We start from the raw sequence: 18,859 nt of genomic DNA on the forward strand, positions 1-18,859 counted from the left end.
ATCCTATATGAAATTAGAATGGCACTCGGTAGAGCGCATACCTCCGCCACGTAAGGCCTGATCCACAAGAACATATCGGGCCCAATACATGTTCGAAATATCATGCTGTACTGTCCTATATCGTTTTTGGCCCGATCTCTCAATTGTGAAGAATCACTTTAAAAAATAAATAATTCTCGTATCCAGATCCGGATCCGGATCTTCATCAAAATTGAAGCATTTCGTCCTTGTCAAACACCGAACCTGTCCACAGAATTTCATCTGGGTCCATCGGCAACATTTTTGAGATATCGTGCACACAGACAAACAAACAAACAGACAGACAAGCCGGTAGGCGGCGATGGGTCGCCAAGCATGGAAACTATAAGATACAGAGCAAAATGGATGTCATATAGCGGATAGGGAATCACCTTAAGATTATGCATATCAAATCTCATCCAGTTCCATCTACTGATAACTACTCGGTATCCATTTGAATGAAAAGTACCGAAAATGCGGTTTGAAATCGGAAATCCCCAAAGTTCGAGGGGGTGCTGTGGGTGAACAAAGATCTCAATCGAAAATCCGGCTCGATTGTTTGTGCACAATGTATTCCAGACGATTAGTGTGAATTTTCATGACCATCCGACCATAACCCTAGGAGGAGTAGCATTTGGCGTGAAGACACCTCCAGCTCTCGCATATTATCGATTTTTGCACTAATTGACCTTTGACCCCTGACCTAAGCAAAATCGGCCAATATGTCCTGAGGCAAAGTTGTAGTACTCATTGAGTACCATGAACCTGCAAAGTTTCATTCGTATCAATGCACTCACCTGGTCGCGAGGGGGCCTTCAATTTTCGCCAATTTTCGCGCATACCCTAATTGTAGGGGGCGCTGCGGGTAAAGTATTCCATATATCACAAAAACCGAAATATATTTGATAGAGCATCAAATGCAGATCATTCGTGCCAAATTTCATAACCCTACGTGGGATAATGGCTTTCGGAATTGATTTTGCGTGAACGGCACCAATTTTGAAGGTTTTTCGGTTGTTGCTAAGGAACCAAAGCGTCCCTAGCAACCATCACAATTTCCAAAGCACTCGGTCAAAAGATGTACCTACCACCCGAGTTTGGTCAAAATCCGCCCATGTTTACTACCAATTATGCTGATGACAAACGAACAAACATCCAAACAAACAGACAGAATTACTGACAATAAGGGTCACCTATTTCGGCGACCCAACAGACAGACAAACAAACAAACAGACAGAAAGGGGGTGAAAACATAACCACCTTCACCTTCGTTAATAACGGTTACATTTGCTTCTCTCCAATCCTCCGGTACCTGTCCTCATTCCAATGGGTAGTTAAACATATCCGCTAACATCACGCTTATCCGATTCTTCCAACTTCCTCAACACTCTCGAGTTTATGTCATTCGAGTTCACATCATATGGTGGAATACTTACGTTTTATTAATAGGAAATGGACACTGTTACCAAGTTCTGGGACGTGAAGGAAATTTTCCCGTGAATTACTTAACAAGATCACTTAATTTCTAAATGGGTTTCAATGTCACAAACTATTTGTCTATAAACGTTTGATGGACATCAGGTGCCTTTAGGTGACATTCCAAGATATTTCAGAATGGTTTTACTGGTTTAAGTTGGAACTCTGGGCTGGCCAGAACAGATTGTTAACGCTATGGTCCTCAACCACAAACCGAACAGACAACACTTCTGGCAAAGTGTGTGGACAAGTTGGTAGACACAAGAGCTCTCACCGCAGTATTGCATCATTTTCTAAAAGTCAGAAGTGGCCCTCATCATTTCCTTAATGTCCACCAAAATACATTCCTTGAAAAACAGTACCAGACCATTGAGCTTCCTCCATAAACGTTCAATGCTGAGACAGTACCATCATATCAATGGACAGAAGCCAAACCCAGACTTATCCATCAGATGAAAACAACATTTACAAATATTAACCACTCCATGATGCACCACGCTTTCACTTCTGACATAAATACATTGCTTGTGAGCAACAGATACTGTATGCCACGACTACCTTCATTGTGCACTTCCTGCCAGATCGGAGCTGTGCTGTCGTCGATTGCAGTTCATCGACCTCGTTGGTGATCAATTTGACATCAGACAGAGAGTCACCTGATCAGAAGTGTCATGGACGGCTCAAGCCAAATTACAATGGACGTATCGTTTCTGGATTTATATATTTATTTACTACCTCCGCCACTGAAGGTGAAGAAGGTTATGTTTTCACCCCTTTCTGTCTGTCTGTTTGTCTGTCTGTCTGTTTGTGTGCAGGATATCTCAAAAAGTTGCGGACGGATCCGGATGAAATCTTGTGGACAGTTGGGTGTGTGACAAGGACGAACTGATTAGATTTTGGTGAAGATCCGGATCCGAATCCGACTACTAGAATATTTTAAGTGATTCTTCACCATTGAGAGATAGGTCGAAACCGATATATAGCACGATATCTCAAAAAAGTTGTGGACGGATTCGGATGAAACTTGGTGGACATGTTGGATGTGTCGCAACGACGAATTGATTCGATTTTGCTGAAGATCTGAATCGGGTTCTGGATACGAGAATTATTTAATTTTTAAAGTGATTCTTCACCATTGATAGGGCCAAAAACGATATAGTGCTGTATTGTATGATATTTCAAAAATGTATTGGGCCCGACATGTTCTCGTGGATCAGGCATCACGTGGTGGAGGTATTATATGTGCTCTACCGAGTGCCCTTCTAGTTTTTATTGTGATGAGCTTCTATATATTATATCACTATAGATGCACAAAAGGATTACAAAATAAATAATACCATCTGTAGTTGTATTTACTGAACATTTTAAAAACAAATTTTGTTTCCTTTCGCATCGCAAAATCACCAACAGCACCTTTGTTCTTTTCATTTTGGTAGTCTGAAAAGTTGTTCAAAAATTATAATTTTTATTGATAATTATCAGTCATATTCATTGTAATACCGTCCTGATGAATGATGACAATACATTGTGTCAAGAAGCAATCAAAAATGATACATCCATGCTAAAATGGCTGGTGGTGTTTCTGTTAGGGTTACTCTTTACCAGATATCTTTATAGTTATTCTCACAAAATCTCTATAATTCTAGCCTGGGGACAGGCACCTGTGCTATTTTCAACATCGGCATCCTTCAAAGGAGGACAACAACTATGCAGTTGACTTGAGAAGGTCCAATGTGATGGAAATGTCATGAACACTTATACATCAAATTTGCAACCCAACAATCATTAAAGATTGAAGGCAGGTCAGCTTTTTACCTGCCATCATCTTCACTCTCGCTGAATTCCAAATCCCACTGCACACTTTAAAGCACACGCCGCTTTGCTGTGCAAGAACGAAAACGTACGTGCAGGTTTGGAAGGTTCATTTTAAGTTTAGGTGTGCCGTCCCAATTGTTTTGGCAATAAAGTGTACATTAAGAAACTAAAATACTGAACCATGGTCATGATGCTCCTAGATATTTTTACAATGGTCAAAGTTATAACTTGTGTGTAATACATAGATCATGGAGTCAGCCAAAGTTAAAAGTGAGAGGTTAAAACTGGTTGTCTCATCTCTTTACGTTTATCGGGAAATTAATGTAAAAAAATAACGACAATAACCCTGGGTGCTCACCTGGTAGAAATAATGACACTGAGGAGGAAGTCAACATGGGACGGAATAAGCAAAAGGTACCAATGTTATAGCAAATACCTATTTTGGGGGGCAACCCTCCCCCACCCTCGTAAATCCTCTTTGAGCCCGATTTTTTAACTAGCATGAACAAACTTTGGTACATCATTGGTGATGAAGGTTGTGGTCAACTTTAATCAAAACTGTGCGTGTTGTTTCTGAGAAGAAAACATATACCTCTTTGGGGAGGGAGGGGGGTGGGGGGCAACCTCCGTAGACCCCCTTAGGGCCCGATTTTAAAATTATTTGAGCAAACTTTGGTACATACAGGGTGATCAAGGTTGTGGTGTAGTTTCAGAGAAGTTGCAAGTATTTGTGGACGGACGGACGGACGGACGACGCGCCATCCCATAAGCTCCCCGGAACTACGTTCCAGGTGAGCTAAAAGAAACATTCGAAAAAAGTTGTGCTTCTGTGAATTTCAACCAAAAATAATTCTAAATGATTAATGAAACAATCAATGCTTTGGCAATATTGATTTTGCATTTCTATTTCCTGTATCCTTTTAACATGGTGAACAGTCAGGTGGTGTTGGTGTGGGTGATGACCGGGATTAAAGGGAGTGTCGTGTGGATGCTCCCTTCATTTTGAGATATATGAATCTAACTTTCTTTGTTATGGTATTTTTGTGTAGTACTTGTACGAATGTGCTGAAAAGCAAGATGTCTCTGCAGGTGTCACAAAGGAGGAGACACGTGCCGTTTATGGACATCTTTTAATGGCGAAGATATTTTGCAACAAGGAGCTGAGTTGTCGCTGGCACCCGATGTGAATTTCCAAATCCATGCCCAAATGTTATGGAGCACTGCATCAGTAGCATATTTGCACCTCCGTAATGATGCAACTAGTGAGCCAAATTCAAAATTGAATCCCAGTGTAATGTGCATCCACTAAGAACAATAGGTTCTTGTTATAATATGAACTTATGACAGCAATTTGGAGAAACTCTACTCCCACTTCCCAATTTTTCTCCCTTCTGTCTGTGCACAAACAATCTTTTGTCCCATATACAAACCTGCCACCAGTGGTCATCTTCCCCAGCTGGGTGATCTGGGGTCACGCCACGACGGAACCACACCTGTCCATTGGTATCAACCATCCACAAGAGATGAACATCCCCCAGTGCTAAGCTGACCGGTTGCACACCTTGCTGTAAACTGCATGAAATGCAACAACAATGAGTATAATATAGGCAAAAGATAAAATATTGTTAATTTACTTGCTTGTAAACTATATATTCAAAATTAACCCAATTAAAATAAACATTATCTGTAAATAGCATGTAACATGACAATAGCAGCCCAGACAAACAAACATACAGGGGCTTGTAGATAGGTTGGAACAACCAACAAAGTAAGTCATACTGAATGAAACATCTGAAAAATAACATCCTGGATTGTCATCACAATCCTAGTGGCAGGATAGACCCAACAAAGGCAGATGTAGTTGTACAAAGCCGAGTCCATGGTGCACCCTCAGGAGTACTTGACACCACCACCACTACCACTACAAGACCATATGAAGTCTTCTGATTACAGGTCAAACTTGACGATGAAAACGTGCTTCTAATACTCTCACACCTTCAACAGGTAATATCATTATTCTTCCATATGGAACATCTGGAAGAGGAACTGAAAAAAAAAGTACAAATTGTACTTTGGGTACACGACTGCCAACACAAAACACACTGCCAACGCAACCAAGCAGTTCATAATGGGGGAAAAAAGTGGAAGGTTTCCGACTGGCCAACTCAATCTCCTGATTTAAATCCAATGGAGCATGCATTTCACTTGCTGAAGAGGAGACGAAAGTCAGAAACCCCTCAAAACAAACAACTGAAAATGGCTGCAGTATAGGCTTGACAAAGCATCCTCACCCTAGTCCGACGAACAGGGGTCTTTTTGGACCCCAGGCATACATTTTGATGTGTTATTTCTATGTTAGTTTAACAATGTATTTCATTAGTTGGTTTACCTTTATGTGCTGGTAATAAATATATATGATGTATATGTGATGTTTCTCAATCCCACCTTGCTGCACAGAGTTACAAGCAAATCCTTTCTGGGGTCCAAAAAGACCCCAGTTGTTTTCATTTTAAAAAAAATTTGCATATATGATGACTTCACATGGTATTTGTATCAAGCAAGTCCTCCAATTTTTACTTACGAAATCTTTAGATTTCATAAGTATATTGATCACTTCCGGACTCTGTTTGTGTGTTTGTAGGCACGATAACTTGAGAACGGAAGAAGCTACAAATGTCAAATTACACCACGTGATTCAGGAGGGTGATGGCTAGTGCTGATTAGATTTTGGTCAAAATCGGTCAAAGGTCAAGGTCACAGTGAGGTCAAATATTCGATTTTTGATGGTTTGGTACAGATAACTCGAGAACGGAAGAAGCTACCAATGTCAAATTAAAGCACGTGATTCAGGAGGGTGATGGCTAGCGCTGATTAGATTTTGGTCAAAATCGGTCAAAGGTCAAGGTCACAGTGAGGTCAAACATCCAAAACATTCGATTTTTCATGGTTTGGCACAGAATCATCGTAGAAACTTCTGGTTTGTGTCGCTACCTTCTCTAGAGACAGCTTTTATTGGACAAGGTCAGAGGTCAAGTTGACGATTTCGTAAGTACCAGTCTATGACTGCTTGTTTTAAATGTTTATGTTTGTTGACATTATCACTAAAACATCATCCAATCAAAATATTTGTTTCCTTATTAATGTGAAACTTCAGCAGATTTAATGAAATTTAGTGCTTCTGAGTTGGGGTGATAAAAGTCCCCAGGTGGAAGGTTAATTTTATATTTTATAGTTATTTTTATTATACATGTTGACTCAATGAAACACCAAGTTCATTCATTGAAGTGAAACTTTGGCAGATTTATAAAATAAAGTGGTTTTTGAGTTGGGGTCTGAAAAGACCCCAGTTGGTAAGATTAGGTAGTAAAATATGTTGGTAGAACCAGCGTTAAAGGGAGATACCAAGACTTTGGTGATGTCATGCATCACAGGCTCAATGAGGTTATTGCATGCAAGGGATATGCAACCAAACACTAACCTATATATTACTTTAATTTACCTCAAGTTCATCTGTTCCAATACATAATCTGCTTACCTAAAATGGGGGACTGAACATAAAGAGAGTTAAGGTAAAACATATCCATATAAATACCCATAAATAAAAATTAACCTTCTGTACTCTTGCCTTATATTCATGTTTTGATCTCAAATACAAATTTCTTGAGTATATACACTACCAGTCAGAAGTTATAGAACACCCCCATTTTACCAGTTTTTACTGAAATTTAAGCAGTTCAAGTCCAGTGAATAACCTGAAATGGTACAAAGCTAAGTGGTAAACTGCCAGAAGTTAAAAACATAAAGTTTAGGTTACCAAAAACTGAAAAATAATGTAAATTTCAGAGTTGTTAAAAAAGGCAAAGGGGAATAAGTAATGAGTTCGCAACTTCAGCTGTTCTGCAGCAATGGAAGTAAATTAAGCCAATTCCTACAGGTGTCCCAACTTTTGTTGGTTCGTTACAAACCCTCTGTCTGTATAAAAGCAGTGTTGGAACAGACTGTGTTGCTCCACCCTCTGAAGCATTATTTGGACAATATTGCACTGGAGGAAGTAGTATATTGCCATCATAATAGCGAGAAAAAGACAATTAACAAAGGAGGACAGACAGACCATTATAGCCCTTAAAAGTGTAGGTCTTTCCTTCAGAGAAATTGAAAAGGAAGCCAAGGTGTCAGTGAGTACAGTTTCCTACACCATAAAAAGGCACTTGGAAACTGGAGGAAACTCTGACAGGAAGAGGTCTGGCAGGCCAAAAGCTACAACACAATCAGAAGACAAGTTTCTGAGAGTCAACAGCTTGCGTGATAGGTGGCTCACAGGACAGCAGCTTCAAGCACAGCTCAACACTGGTCGAAGTAAGGAAGTCTCAGTTTCAATTGTGAAGAGAAGACTTCGACCTGCAGGTTTGACAGGTCAAGTGGCAGTAAGAAAGCCATTGCTAAGATGGCAAAATAAGAAAAAGAGGTTTGCTGCGCCATGAAGCACTGCCAGTGGACCCTCTGGTCTACGCCTAGTTGGTCAGGGGTTCATCCCACTGCAAGATAACGACCCAAAACATAACTCCATGCTATGTCAGAACTACATTAGAAGAAAAGAACAAGACGGTAGGCTTCAAACCATGGAATGGCCAGTACAGTCTCCAGATTAAACCCCATTGAGCTGGTTTGGGATGAACTGGACAGAAGGGTGAAAGCAAAGCAAACTACAAGTGCAACACATTTGTGGAAACTTCTGCAACAGTGTTGGGAAGAACTTTCCGAACAATATTTGATTTCCATTGTAGAAAGAATGCCGCGAGTATGTTCGGCTGTTATATCTGCAAAAGGTGGCTACTTTGACGAGTCAAAAATTTGGATTAAATTTTGTTCAACAAAACGATTCCATGATTTCTTTTTTATCTGCAATTGTTCATTTGTTCTATGCTTTAATTTCAGAGTACATTGAATCATTGAACTGCTTAAATTTCAGTAAAAACTGGAAAAATGGGGGTATTCTTAGACTTTTGACCAGTAGTGTAGCTGTAATAACAAATTTGACTTCACCATCCCAATACTTATGGAGGCCACTGTATGAATGCATTAATGTTTGTACATCTGAAAATCATAGAAAAAAAAAAAACAGAGCTGGCCGGATCTCCACCAAATTTTGCATCCGTGTTGGTCGTCGCCAGGGTCAGGCCATCTTGCCCACCCTTTGCATCCTCTCCTGCCCCCCCCACCATCCCTCACCACACCCTTTGTTTGTCCAGGTGTTCCCCTAACTCGACCTTCAACTCTGCTGTTAGTGCTTCCCACCTCTCTCTCATGTTTATTTTCCATGTGTCTCCACTGTTCATTTTGCATCCTGATCTGTTCAGTGTATTAGCTCTTCCATGAGCCTTGACTACGTATACAAAAAAGTGGATAAAACATGCGTCAACTTCAGCTTCACCCATGGCCACAATGCAAGTAAACTTAACACTGAGATAATTTTAATTTCAGATTTTTTTTACTTCTGAGCTCAAAGATGAACTTGTCCGAGACATTCACAATGTGAAGCTCTGTAACAAAAAATTTGGCGATTCCAGCTGCCTTCATCGTCTTAATATAGTTATTCTGCTGACAAGTAGATTAACAAACACAGAGGGGAAAACAGAAATGACCAACCAATATAACTGTAAATCCTCAATTTTTCAAGGAACACACAAGCGTACGCACGCACACACGCACTCATGTGCTCGGCCGTGGCATGAGTCGAGGATTATTTACTGTATATATTTTTAAGACAAAACTCAAAATGATCTTTTATAATAAAATTTTGCATTACAAATGGCCGAAAACTTTTGGTATGCCAGGGTACTGTGTAATGTATCATACAGAGTGATCAAACTTGCAATAATTTCTGTTTTACACCTGTTGATTATGCAAAAAGAAGAACAATATGCTACTTTACTTGAGCGAAAAAGATAAGGATCGTGCTGTATTGTATTAAACTGAATTTTATGTTAAGAAATATGTACAATGCTCATAAGGTTGGATGAAAAGAGGAAGAATGCGGTCAACGAGCAATTATTACTAACCTGATGCTGTCAGGGAGCCATCTCTCACCCTGTGGGCAGAGACTGCTAACGCCTTCACGGTATAATAGAGGTAAGGCGGGATCAAAGGTCAGTGCCCAGACAACGCTACCCCGTACTGCAATTTGCGCAAGCAAGGGACAGCCGGCCACTTGTACTCCATGCGAACAAGGACGCTCCCCACTAAGTCCTGGAGGAAATAAACAGGTAAGTGTTAGAGGAATTTTATTTACAATTATACAACTTCATATGCAATCTCTTGCAGTTCCAGGTCTGAGCACGTTAGACGTTGCTTCATATGTGCTTCCTTGAACTTCATCAAAGCCGAGTTTCTGGACTGGATCCACCACGTTTTTCTGTGATCGTTTCATCCCTGTGTTGTTAATTGTGTTTTCATCCAATTTCCACATTTTACTTGTACCTCATTGGTGTGTATTATCGAATTTCATGTCATTGTTTTAGTTCTACACCACAAGGGCTCAGCGAGCGAACATGCCCATTTTGCCTCTGTTCTGACACATGCCTCATTCAGCATTTCTTTACCCTAAGTGCTCTCCTGCCACACTCCTCTCAACCTTCGATTTTATTATCCACTCTTCACTTCAATCAATGAAAGTGGTGGGGTGGGGAAAACAATTAAACTCTAATATATATGTATGTATATATATATATATATATATATATATATATATATATATATATATATATATATATATATATATATATATATATATATATATATATATATATATATATATATATATATATATATATATATACATATATACATATATATACATATATACATATATATAATATATATATATATATATATATTGTTGCGGACCAGGGTCAGGGCGAGTCATAAGGGGGGGGAAGGCTACCTCGGGTTCCCACCAGACTCTCCGAAATCGCAGGCCGTCGCACCCAGATAACTCCGTGACATGACGGGTCACGAATCGACCGTGAACGCCAATAACTCGACCACGTGACTTGGGGTCCTCCGTCGAATGGAAACTGGTTACCTAAAATGGCCACGTGATCGAATTACCGGGGAACACACCCTCGGTATGCACTTGCTCAACCGGATCACCTTACCAGATCAGATGCAGCCGAGTGGGTCTGCCAAGCGTGTACCGGCTAGGAAAAAAGATCGTTGGGGGATAACATCTCGACTAAGCAAGGATATAGACCATGCTGGACCAATGAAGGAAAAGATGAAAATGAGCTGGAACATTTCTATACAAAAGCATTTATTTCCAATTAGCGAGGAAAGGTAAGTGGTGCAGTAAATGGGGTTTACTATTATGTACAGCGGAGATAGCAAGGTATTCGTGGAGTGCAACAAAAGTAAAGCAAATTACAAAAGCAGACACAGAGCACACTTATCCCATTATATATTCTACACTCATAATTTATGCTACAACAGGCGCCATCACATGCACACACACACAAACCCGATGAAGATTAGTTAGCCAGAAGGAAGGAGAGCAGATGAGAACGAAGGCCTCTTAACACCTGGGATGGTCAGCCAACCGCACAACCCAGTACGCTTTGGGAGACGCTCCGCTTGAGCGATCCCACCTTAAGAGTCAGTGCATTATCTCTTGCTTGATCACTTTGCCAGGGCTCGTGGGAATGCGTGTTCCGCACCGGTCCAGAAGAACTTCTGTCGCACACCAACCCCGAGTGCAGATGCAGCGAGAGACAACGAGGTGAGTAGATGATAAATGGGGTTTCTGGGACTCCCATTCAAATGAATAGGGGGGAAAGGGAAAAACTTTCTGACTCAAGCCCCAAAAGCCCAAAATAGGAGACCGATTTTCTCCCCACCTATCCCCTTCCCTCCCATACAAGCAAATGAAAAATTGAGACTATGCAAGATTGAGACTTACCGATTAAAGCACTTCTTCCCTTTCATATTTTCATTCCACTCAAAGAGCGAACCAACGAATATTTGCCCATGTTCTACTTTAGGGAATAACTTCATTTTCTTATCACATTCATGTCCATCGAGTATATTCACATGGTTCTTGGTTTAAGTGTCTTTGTTGTACAGAAATGAAATGATAAACTTCTCTTAATGCTCTTATTTGACCACCTCCTCAGCCACACATTACTATTTTTCATAATCCACGCCCACTTTTTCATAAGTCCTGCCCACTTTTTTATAAATCCGCCCACTTTTTATAAGCCCTGCCCACTTTTCCTAAGCTCCACCCTCTTTTGTGAGGACCACCTACTCTTACATCTTTTCCAGTTAATCTCTAACTCACAAGGCTTGCCTGGGCTTGCCCAGGGAATTTTCAATGGCAACCACACCCACCAGTCTTTCTTGAAAGGCTTGAAACCCAGACTGAATTTAAACATAATTTTTACTTTAACTGAGAATGGACTGCTGTGCTGAGCTTGAGTGGGATGACTTTGGAGTTCCTTGGAGTTCTACTACTGTATGGAACTAAACCTTCAAGTTGATGAACTGGATTCAAACCTCTTATCTATTGAGGTAAGATTTTCTTTTCCTATTTACAGAGTTTGATTTAAGCATATAAATTATAATCTAATAATAATAAATCACTTAATTAATACATTAATATTTTCTCTCACAGGAAATTGTATCAGAAATACAAAATGAAAATACTGCTTTTGCCACAACTTGGGGCGAAATTGTTAGTTTGGTTGAAGACCTTGTGAGCGACCAAGACCCACAGAACAAACTCGACCTTGATGACCCAACCAAAGAGTTATACCTTGGAGACCCGCAAAATCCTTAAAAAGAGTTTTACATCAATGGTACTCATTGTGAGTTATCAAGACAATACCCACTGAACAAGTTATACCTTGATGAACCAGAATATAAGTTTTACCTTGGAGACAATTTTTTTTTAAATCAGTAAATGAGTTATCCTTGGTGGTTTTAAATATGAAACCTACCTCGGAGACCTCACTAATTTTGTAAAAATCAGTAAATGAGTTCTGCCGTGATGGTTTAAATAACTACCTTGGAGACTCGGGAAAAGGGTTCTGCCAAGATGGTTCTAAATATGAAACCGACCTTGGGGACTCTCAAATTAAAAAAAAAAAAATCAGCAAATGAGTTATCCTTGGTGGTTTTAAATATGAAACCTACCTCGGAGACCTCACAAATTTTGAAAAAAATCAGTAAGTGAGTTCTGTCTTGATGGTTTAAATAACTACCTTGGAGACTTGGGAAAAGGGTTCTACCAAGATGGTTCTAAATATGAAACCTACCTTGGAGACTCACAAATTTTGAAAAAAATCAGGAAATGAGTTATCCTTGGAGACTTTGTAAGTTGGTTTTATTTTGGAGACTTGAAATGTGGGTTCTGGCTTGATAACTCACAATGTGATACATATCTTGGAAACTCAACAGGAATGTGGTTATACCTTGGAGACTTGGAAAGTTGGGTTTATTTTGGAGACTTGAAATGTGGTTTCTACCAAGAAGACTCTTGGGGATCTAAACCTATCGATGTGGTTCTTTGTTGGATGGTGCTTTATGAGAGCAACATCAAGAAAGTTCTGGGAAGAAAGTGCAGGAAAGTTCTTACTCCCCCTTTCTACTTCATCAAACCTGAAAGCCTTAAAAGACAGAATTGGAAGAAGAGAAAAAAAAAACATTAAAAAATATATATTGTTGAAATACGTATTAAAAAAAAAAATTATGTTGGGCTAGGGTTGGGTTGGGGTTGAAATTTTAAATGTGAGGGTTTGGGTTGGGTTAGGGGGTTTTGGTTGGTTAAATGTGAGGGTTTGGGTTGGTTAAAGGTTGGGGTTGGGATTTTGAATGTGAGGGTTAGGGTTGGGTTTGGGTTGGATTCGGGTTAGGGATGGGTTGGGGTTGATTATGCTCCCTGTTATATTATCTCTCACACACACACACACACACACACACACACACACACACACACACACACACACACACACACACACACACACACACACACACACACACACACACACACACACACACACACACACACACACACACACACACACACACACTCACAGTTGAGGACTATTCAGTTGAGGATTCTGTGTTTGGGGTTCACAGATGTAAGAACGTCCCCCTTGACACACATTATATATATTTAAAATTAAACCCTCGGCAAATGCCACCTGTTCTTCACCTCGGACTTGGTCCTCGAGTGTCCATAAAGGTGTATAGTAGAGGGGAGTGAAGCACCAACCTATTGCTCCCATGAGTATTATCTGCTTAGTTTTGTCTTTTGTAATTCCTGTGAATAAAATGAACCTAAAATCTCTTCCCCCTTTAAATCACATAATTTGTAAACCAAGGAACTGTATCGACGACATCAACAATTTTAAAAAGTTCATTTGTCCATTGCTTGGTATAACCTTTTTCAAAATGATATTTCCACCTGTATATTCTTACTATATCACCAACTTTGAACTTAGGTTTTCTGACATTAATCTCTTTTTCATATTTTAATTTTGTAAATGTTTCTGATGGCCTCGTTTTCGTTGAGGTATGAATTGTGTCATTGTACTTATATTATTCACAATGTCCTGAATTAAAGACAACTATTGTTGAGACCAAGTTGAGTGAATTTTTTATATAGTCTCTCTTTTAAAGTGCGATTAAAATGCTCAATAACAACCGCTTTTCCTTTATTAAAGGTGCTGTATAATGTAATGTTATTTTAAAGAAAATTCATAAATGTTTTGTTGTAGAACTCTGTACCCTCATCAGTCCACAATTTTTTAGGTTGTCTCTTGCTTTTATTGAATATCTGTTGGAAAGCTAACATAAGAGTATTACCTGTTTTGTTTTTCAAAGGGACAACCCACACATATGTACTCCTCAAATCAATAACGATTAAAGCATACTTGTACCCCTTATCATTACTGAGTTCAATTAAATCAGCAGACCAGATATAATCAACTTCCTTGGAATAAACCTTCCTTCAATGAAACTTTGTGATTATTGGTTTATGTAATTCGTCAACTAATTGCTCTTCAATCTTAATGACATCATTAGAGCCTATAAGTTTTCTGAATTTCCAAGCCCAAGTTTCATTTTAGCACTGATCATCTTCTTCACGATGAACCTATCAACTTTTTCTCTCAAGGTTGGATTTTGTATCAGAGACAAATTATACAACATTTCTCTATCGGCTTCATGCTTTTCTTCCAATGTTGTGCTATTTCCATAATCAATAGTATGCTTCATGCATACTTCATCAACCCTATTGATAGGTTTGCTCCGCAGTTTAGGATTGTCAGCCTCATCTAATCTTTTATTCAAGTTTATGCCTGGACCACAGAAAGAATACCCTGGTAGATGAAATTCCCCTGGTATTCCAGTTGTAAATTTACTTCCTGACAAAAACCTTTGTATATCTCCCCCTCATTTGTGTTTGGTGATGAATTCATTCTTTTTTGAGCCACACACCGAACATGTACCTTTTTGTATAACCCCATTATTTTCCTTTTAACATACGAGATATCTTTACTCTTGGTTTTCTTTTTACATTTTAGACAATAACTAATTTATTTATGTGAAAAATTCCTACAGAGTGCGAAAACCTTTTTAGTTTCCAACATGCACATTTGAATCTTAATTTTTAAAACATAAAGAATCCTCAGAAATATCTTCACTCTCTCCTCCATTTATTTAAGAAAAAAAAATGTAAAACTTTAATCAAAGTCAATTACACCAACATCATCAATAATATAATCTTTTCCTTCTTTCTCTCCTATATCTCCACTTTCTCGTTTAAATATTTTCCCTGAAATCGATGTTAATAGTCTTGACACATATATTTGGAATAGACTTGCCAATTCTTTGTTTTCATCCTTGGTGCGTTGAGATTTATTTATTTTCTGTAATACCGTTGATCTTTTTATAATCTCACTGGTTTCCATATTTTTATATGTATTTATTCTCTCTCTTTCCTCCCTCTCCTCCTTCTCTCTCTTCTCCCTCTCCTCCTTCTCTCTCTTCTCCCTCTTCGCCCTCTCCTTCTCTCTCTTCTCCCTCTCCTCCTTCTCTCTCTTCTCAGTTTCTTCAACTCCTTTCTCATCCCTTACGATTTTTGAATCACTTACACCCCATAGAATCTTCTTCTTCTTTCGGCTGCTCCCGTTAGGGGTCGCCACAGCGGATCATCCGTATGATCCGCATCGTGATTTGGCACATGTTTTACGCCGGATGCCCTTCCTGACGCAACCCTGGTCGCCTCTTACGACACAGGGATATGGTACACCTATTTTAACCGGGGTATACACCGGCCCAGTACACTGGTACTCATTTCGCCGACCTCGGAAGGATGACAGGCTGAGTCAACCCCCTGGTGTATTAATTCAGTGGCCCAACGGGGCTTGAACTCAGGACCTCTTGGATCCCAAGCCGCTGCCCTAACCACTGCGCCAACACCAGGCATAACTTACACCCCATAGAATATCATACATATATTAATCAGGATTTATTGTTATTGCTGTATCCAAATTTTATTTTTTTTACAACAGGAAACCAATAAAATTTCTTCTGATTTTCTAAAAGAGCCTTGTATTTTCTTAATTTTAAAATTCTTTCATTATATAACATTTTAGTTAAATCCAAAGTTGTTGGTTTATTAACATCAGTAAAAAGCCAATCTTTTATTGAAAATACCTCATTCTCATGTTTTAGAACAAATATATTAAAATACCGAATACCCTTTTCTTGAAGGTATGCTTGGACACAGAAATTATAATTTTCTTGAAGCCTTCTTGCTGTCATTTATGTATCAGAAATATATGACAGATTAATATAATGACAGGAAATATCTCCCCTTCTTCCCATAGTTAAATCAGTTTGTATTCCCTTACTTATCTATATACTAGTTGTAAAGCCCGGCGTTGCTCGGGCAACGCCCGGGCTTTCTTGCAAATTTCCTGAATAGCTGTTAGCGGTTAGGGTTAGGGGTTAGCGGTTAGGGTTAGGGTTAGGGTTACGGTTAGGTGTTAGGGTTAGTGTTAGGGTAGCTAACCCTAACCCTAACACTAACCCAAACCCTAACCCTAACACTAACCCAAACCCTAACCCTAACAGCTTGGCGTAGCGGAGGTAAACAGCGCCCGGGGCAAAGTGGAAATTTGCGTCCCCCGTAGGCCTTAAACTTGAGTGGATTTGAATGGAAAATCCCATAAGGGATATTGATTTTTTCGAATATCAGAAGTGTTATGGAAAAAATTTATCGCCAATGACCTAAGTTGGACCAAAAGCCATAATCGTACCGAATTTGAATGGAATCGGTTGGAGTTTGTGAAAATGCATCAAAACAAATTTTGGGGGGCCTCTTAAGGAAGACAATAATATCATTAGTATATGTGCCAAATCTTGTTTCAATTTCATGCAGTAACAAAAATCTGATGGTGGAACAAAGAAAGGGGCGTGCCGAAATATTAATATAGATTAATACTGAAGGACCAATTTTGTGCTCCTCCTAGCGGTCGTGTCACGTTTTTCTCGGTACTGTGACCTGGACTGAAAGAAACGTCGTACCTGTAAGAGTGCATCGCACATAGTGGCAATAGTCAACTTTCAACTCTGAAGCAGAATAAACACTTTTCGTTGAGACGGGGGCGGGGGATGAAGAGGCGGGGGCGGGAGATGAAGAGAGGGGGGGGGGGGATGAAAAGGCGGGGCAAGGTAAGCACATTTTTGGGCGGGGGTAAGCAAATTGAAAGCGGGAGACGGGGGGAAATGGGGCAGGGGGTGAGTGGGCGGGGACTGGAGTGAATTAGGTGGGGTTGAGTGTGAGGGGGTGGACTGGGGGCGGGGGCCCGGGGGTAAGTGGGGCGGGGAATCAAGAGACGGGGGCGGGGAGTGAAGAGGCGGGGGCGGGGCCGGGGTAATTAAATTTTTGGGCGGGGGTAAGCAAATTGAAGGTGGGGGATGGGAGACGGGGGGAATGGGGCAGGGGCGGGGGATGAGTAGGCGGGGGCAAGCACGCCCTGTCCAGTCCATGTCCCTCAAGTGTGGGTGAGCTGGTGAGGGTGGTTGAATGAACGGAATCCATCTGTGACGGGGTTTCGGCTAGTTATATGTAATCCTGTTCTTTGTGTTTTCATGATATAAACTATGGCAAAACCATTATTGATTTTATACTTATTAAATGCTTTTATTTGTTGTTTGCAAATCATGCTTCCACAAAACTCATTCTCGGCACCAAGTGGATAATATTCTTCCTTACGAGACTGATTTAATTGTTCCAGGTCTTCTAGGTTAATTTTAAATGACCAAATATACCCTAAATCATTCATATTATATCCCCATTATTCTATTCTCATGCAAACGATACGCCCTTCTTTGTAAAATTTTATTTTAATTGGAATTGTGAATTCTGTATGACCCGGAGATAAAATCAACACTTCCATATCTTTGGAATACACAGCAGTCTTCATTTAAGGATATATATATATATGTATATATATATATATATATATATATATATATATTGTGATAAATCACTTAATCTCGCCAAGTCATTCACGTCAGTCGGGCTTGGATAATTTATTAATTTATAAGCATTTTTCACATGAATATATTTTGCGATACTATATTTCTGTCGTTCAGCCTGTGCCTTTGTGTAATAATTTGATAAATCAATATCCAGTTCTTGGGATACACCAAAGATAGAACCATCTTTTCCAGCATGTCATTTATATTAGAATAAAAATAATGTCATTAAAAAATTAATTTTTGTTGAGTTGAAATAACACATATCAACATAATTGACCACAACACTTGGGATTTAATTATTGGACTTGAAATGTTTGATAAACACCATTCTGTAAGAATTTTATTACTTCAACAGATGGTGGAAGACCATAACTATCAAAATAATATTTGTCTTGACTATTAAAAATACAAACCCAATGAGAACCGTTCCCATTATTATCTTCTAAGTTCATAATAATATTCTTTGTATGTTTCGACACATTTGTTAATTCATCTCTCATACAAATAACCACATTATGAATTTTTAATTTCTTACCATATTTGACAAGTTCGAAATTTGATGTATTCTTTCCAAATTCTTTAAACTACTCATCAATGCTCATCTCCAACTAACAATCTCGCTTTATCAGGCAGACTTTCAAGTTTTTCAGCAAAATCTACAAATACACCACTTCCACTAATTTGTTTCTCCAACTCTTTGTAATGTCTTTCGATTTCTTTTTGAGCCCGGAGTTGAGCCTTCCTTTCATTGGCAGTTTTCACCGCTGTTGAAATACCACCCGTCAATGCTCCAGCCACACTTAAACCAGCAAATAAAGGAATTAGAAATGGGAGAAATCCTCCACTCATCTCTCTTATTGAATATTTCTTCAACATTGGATTTGACATTTTAATTTTAAGTGAGCCAGTATCGTTCAAGATTTTCACCTGTTCTCTTGTGAGCAAAAATCAATTCTTACTGCTCCTTTTCTCTGAATTGTATTAACGTTAATCATACAAGGCT

The 18,859-nt window shown here is 39.3% G+C and overlaps 1 protein-coding gene across 9 annotated transcripts in view; it reads right to left on the reverse strand.

Moving 5' to 3' along the window:
- Positions 1-18,859, reverse strand: part of TECPR2 (tectonin beta-propeller repeat containing 2) — a 128,591-nt gene that overhangs the window by 55,136 nt on the left and 54,596 nt on the right. For all 9 annotated transcript variants that reach the window (XM_085889369.1, XM_085889370.1, XM_085889367.1 and 6 more), the window contains 2 exons: positions 9,369-9,555; positions 4,740-4,881 (listed from right to left, as the gene is read on the reverse strand). In XM_085889369.1, the coding sequence (XP_085745495.1) occupies positions 4,740-4,881; positions 9,369-9,555 (329 nt within the window). The remainder of the gene's footprint in view (positions 1-4,739; positions 4,882-9,368; positions 9,556-18,859) is intronic.

Source organism: Eptatretus burgeri, chromosome 7 (genome assembly GCF_056783735.1).
Source record: "Eptatretus burgeri isolate ZD-2024b chromosome 7, Ebu_testis_v1, whole genome shotgun sequence".
Classification (NCBI taxonomy): Eukaryota; Metazoa; Chordata; class Myxini; order Myxiniformes; family Myxinidae; genus Eptatretus; species Eptatretus burgeri.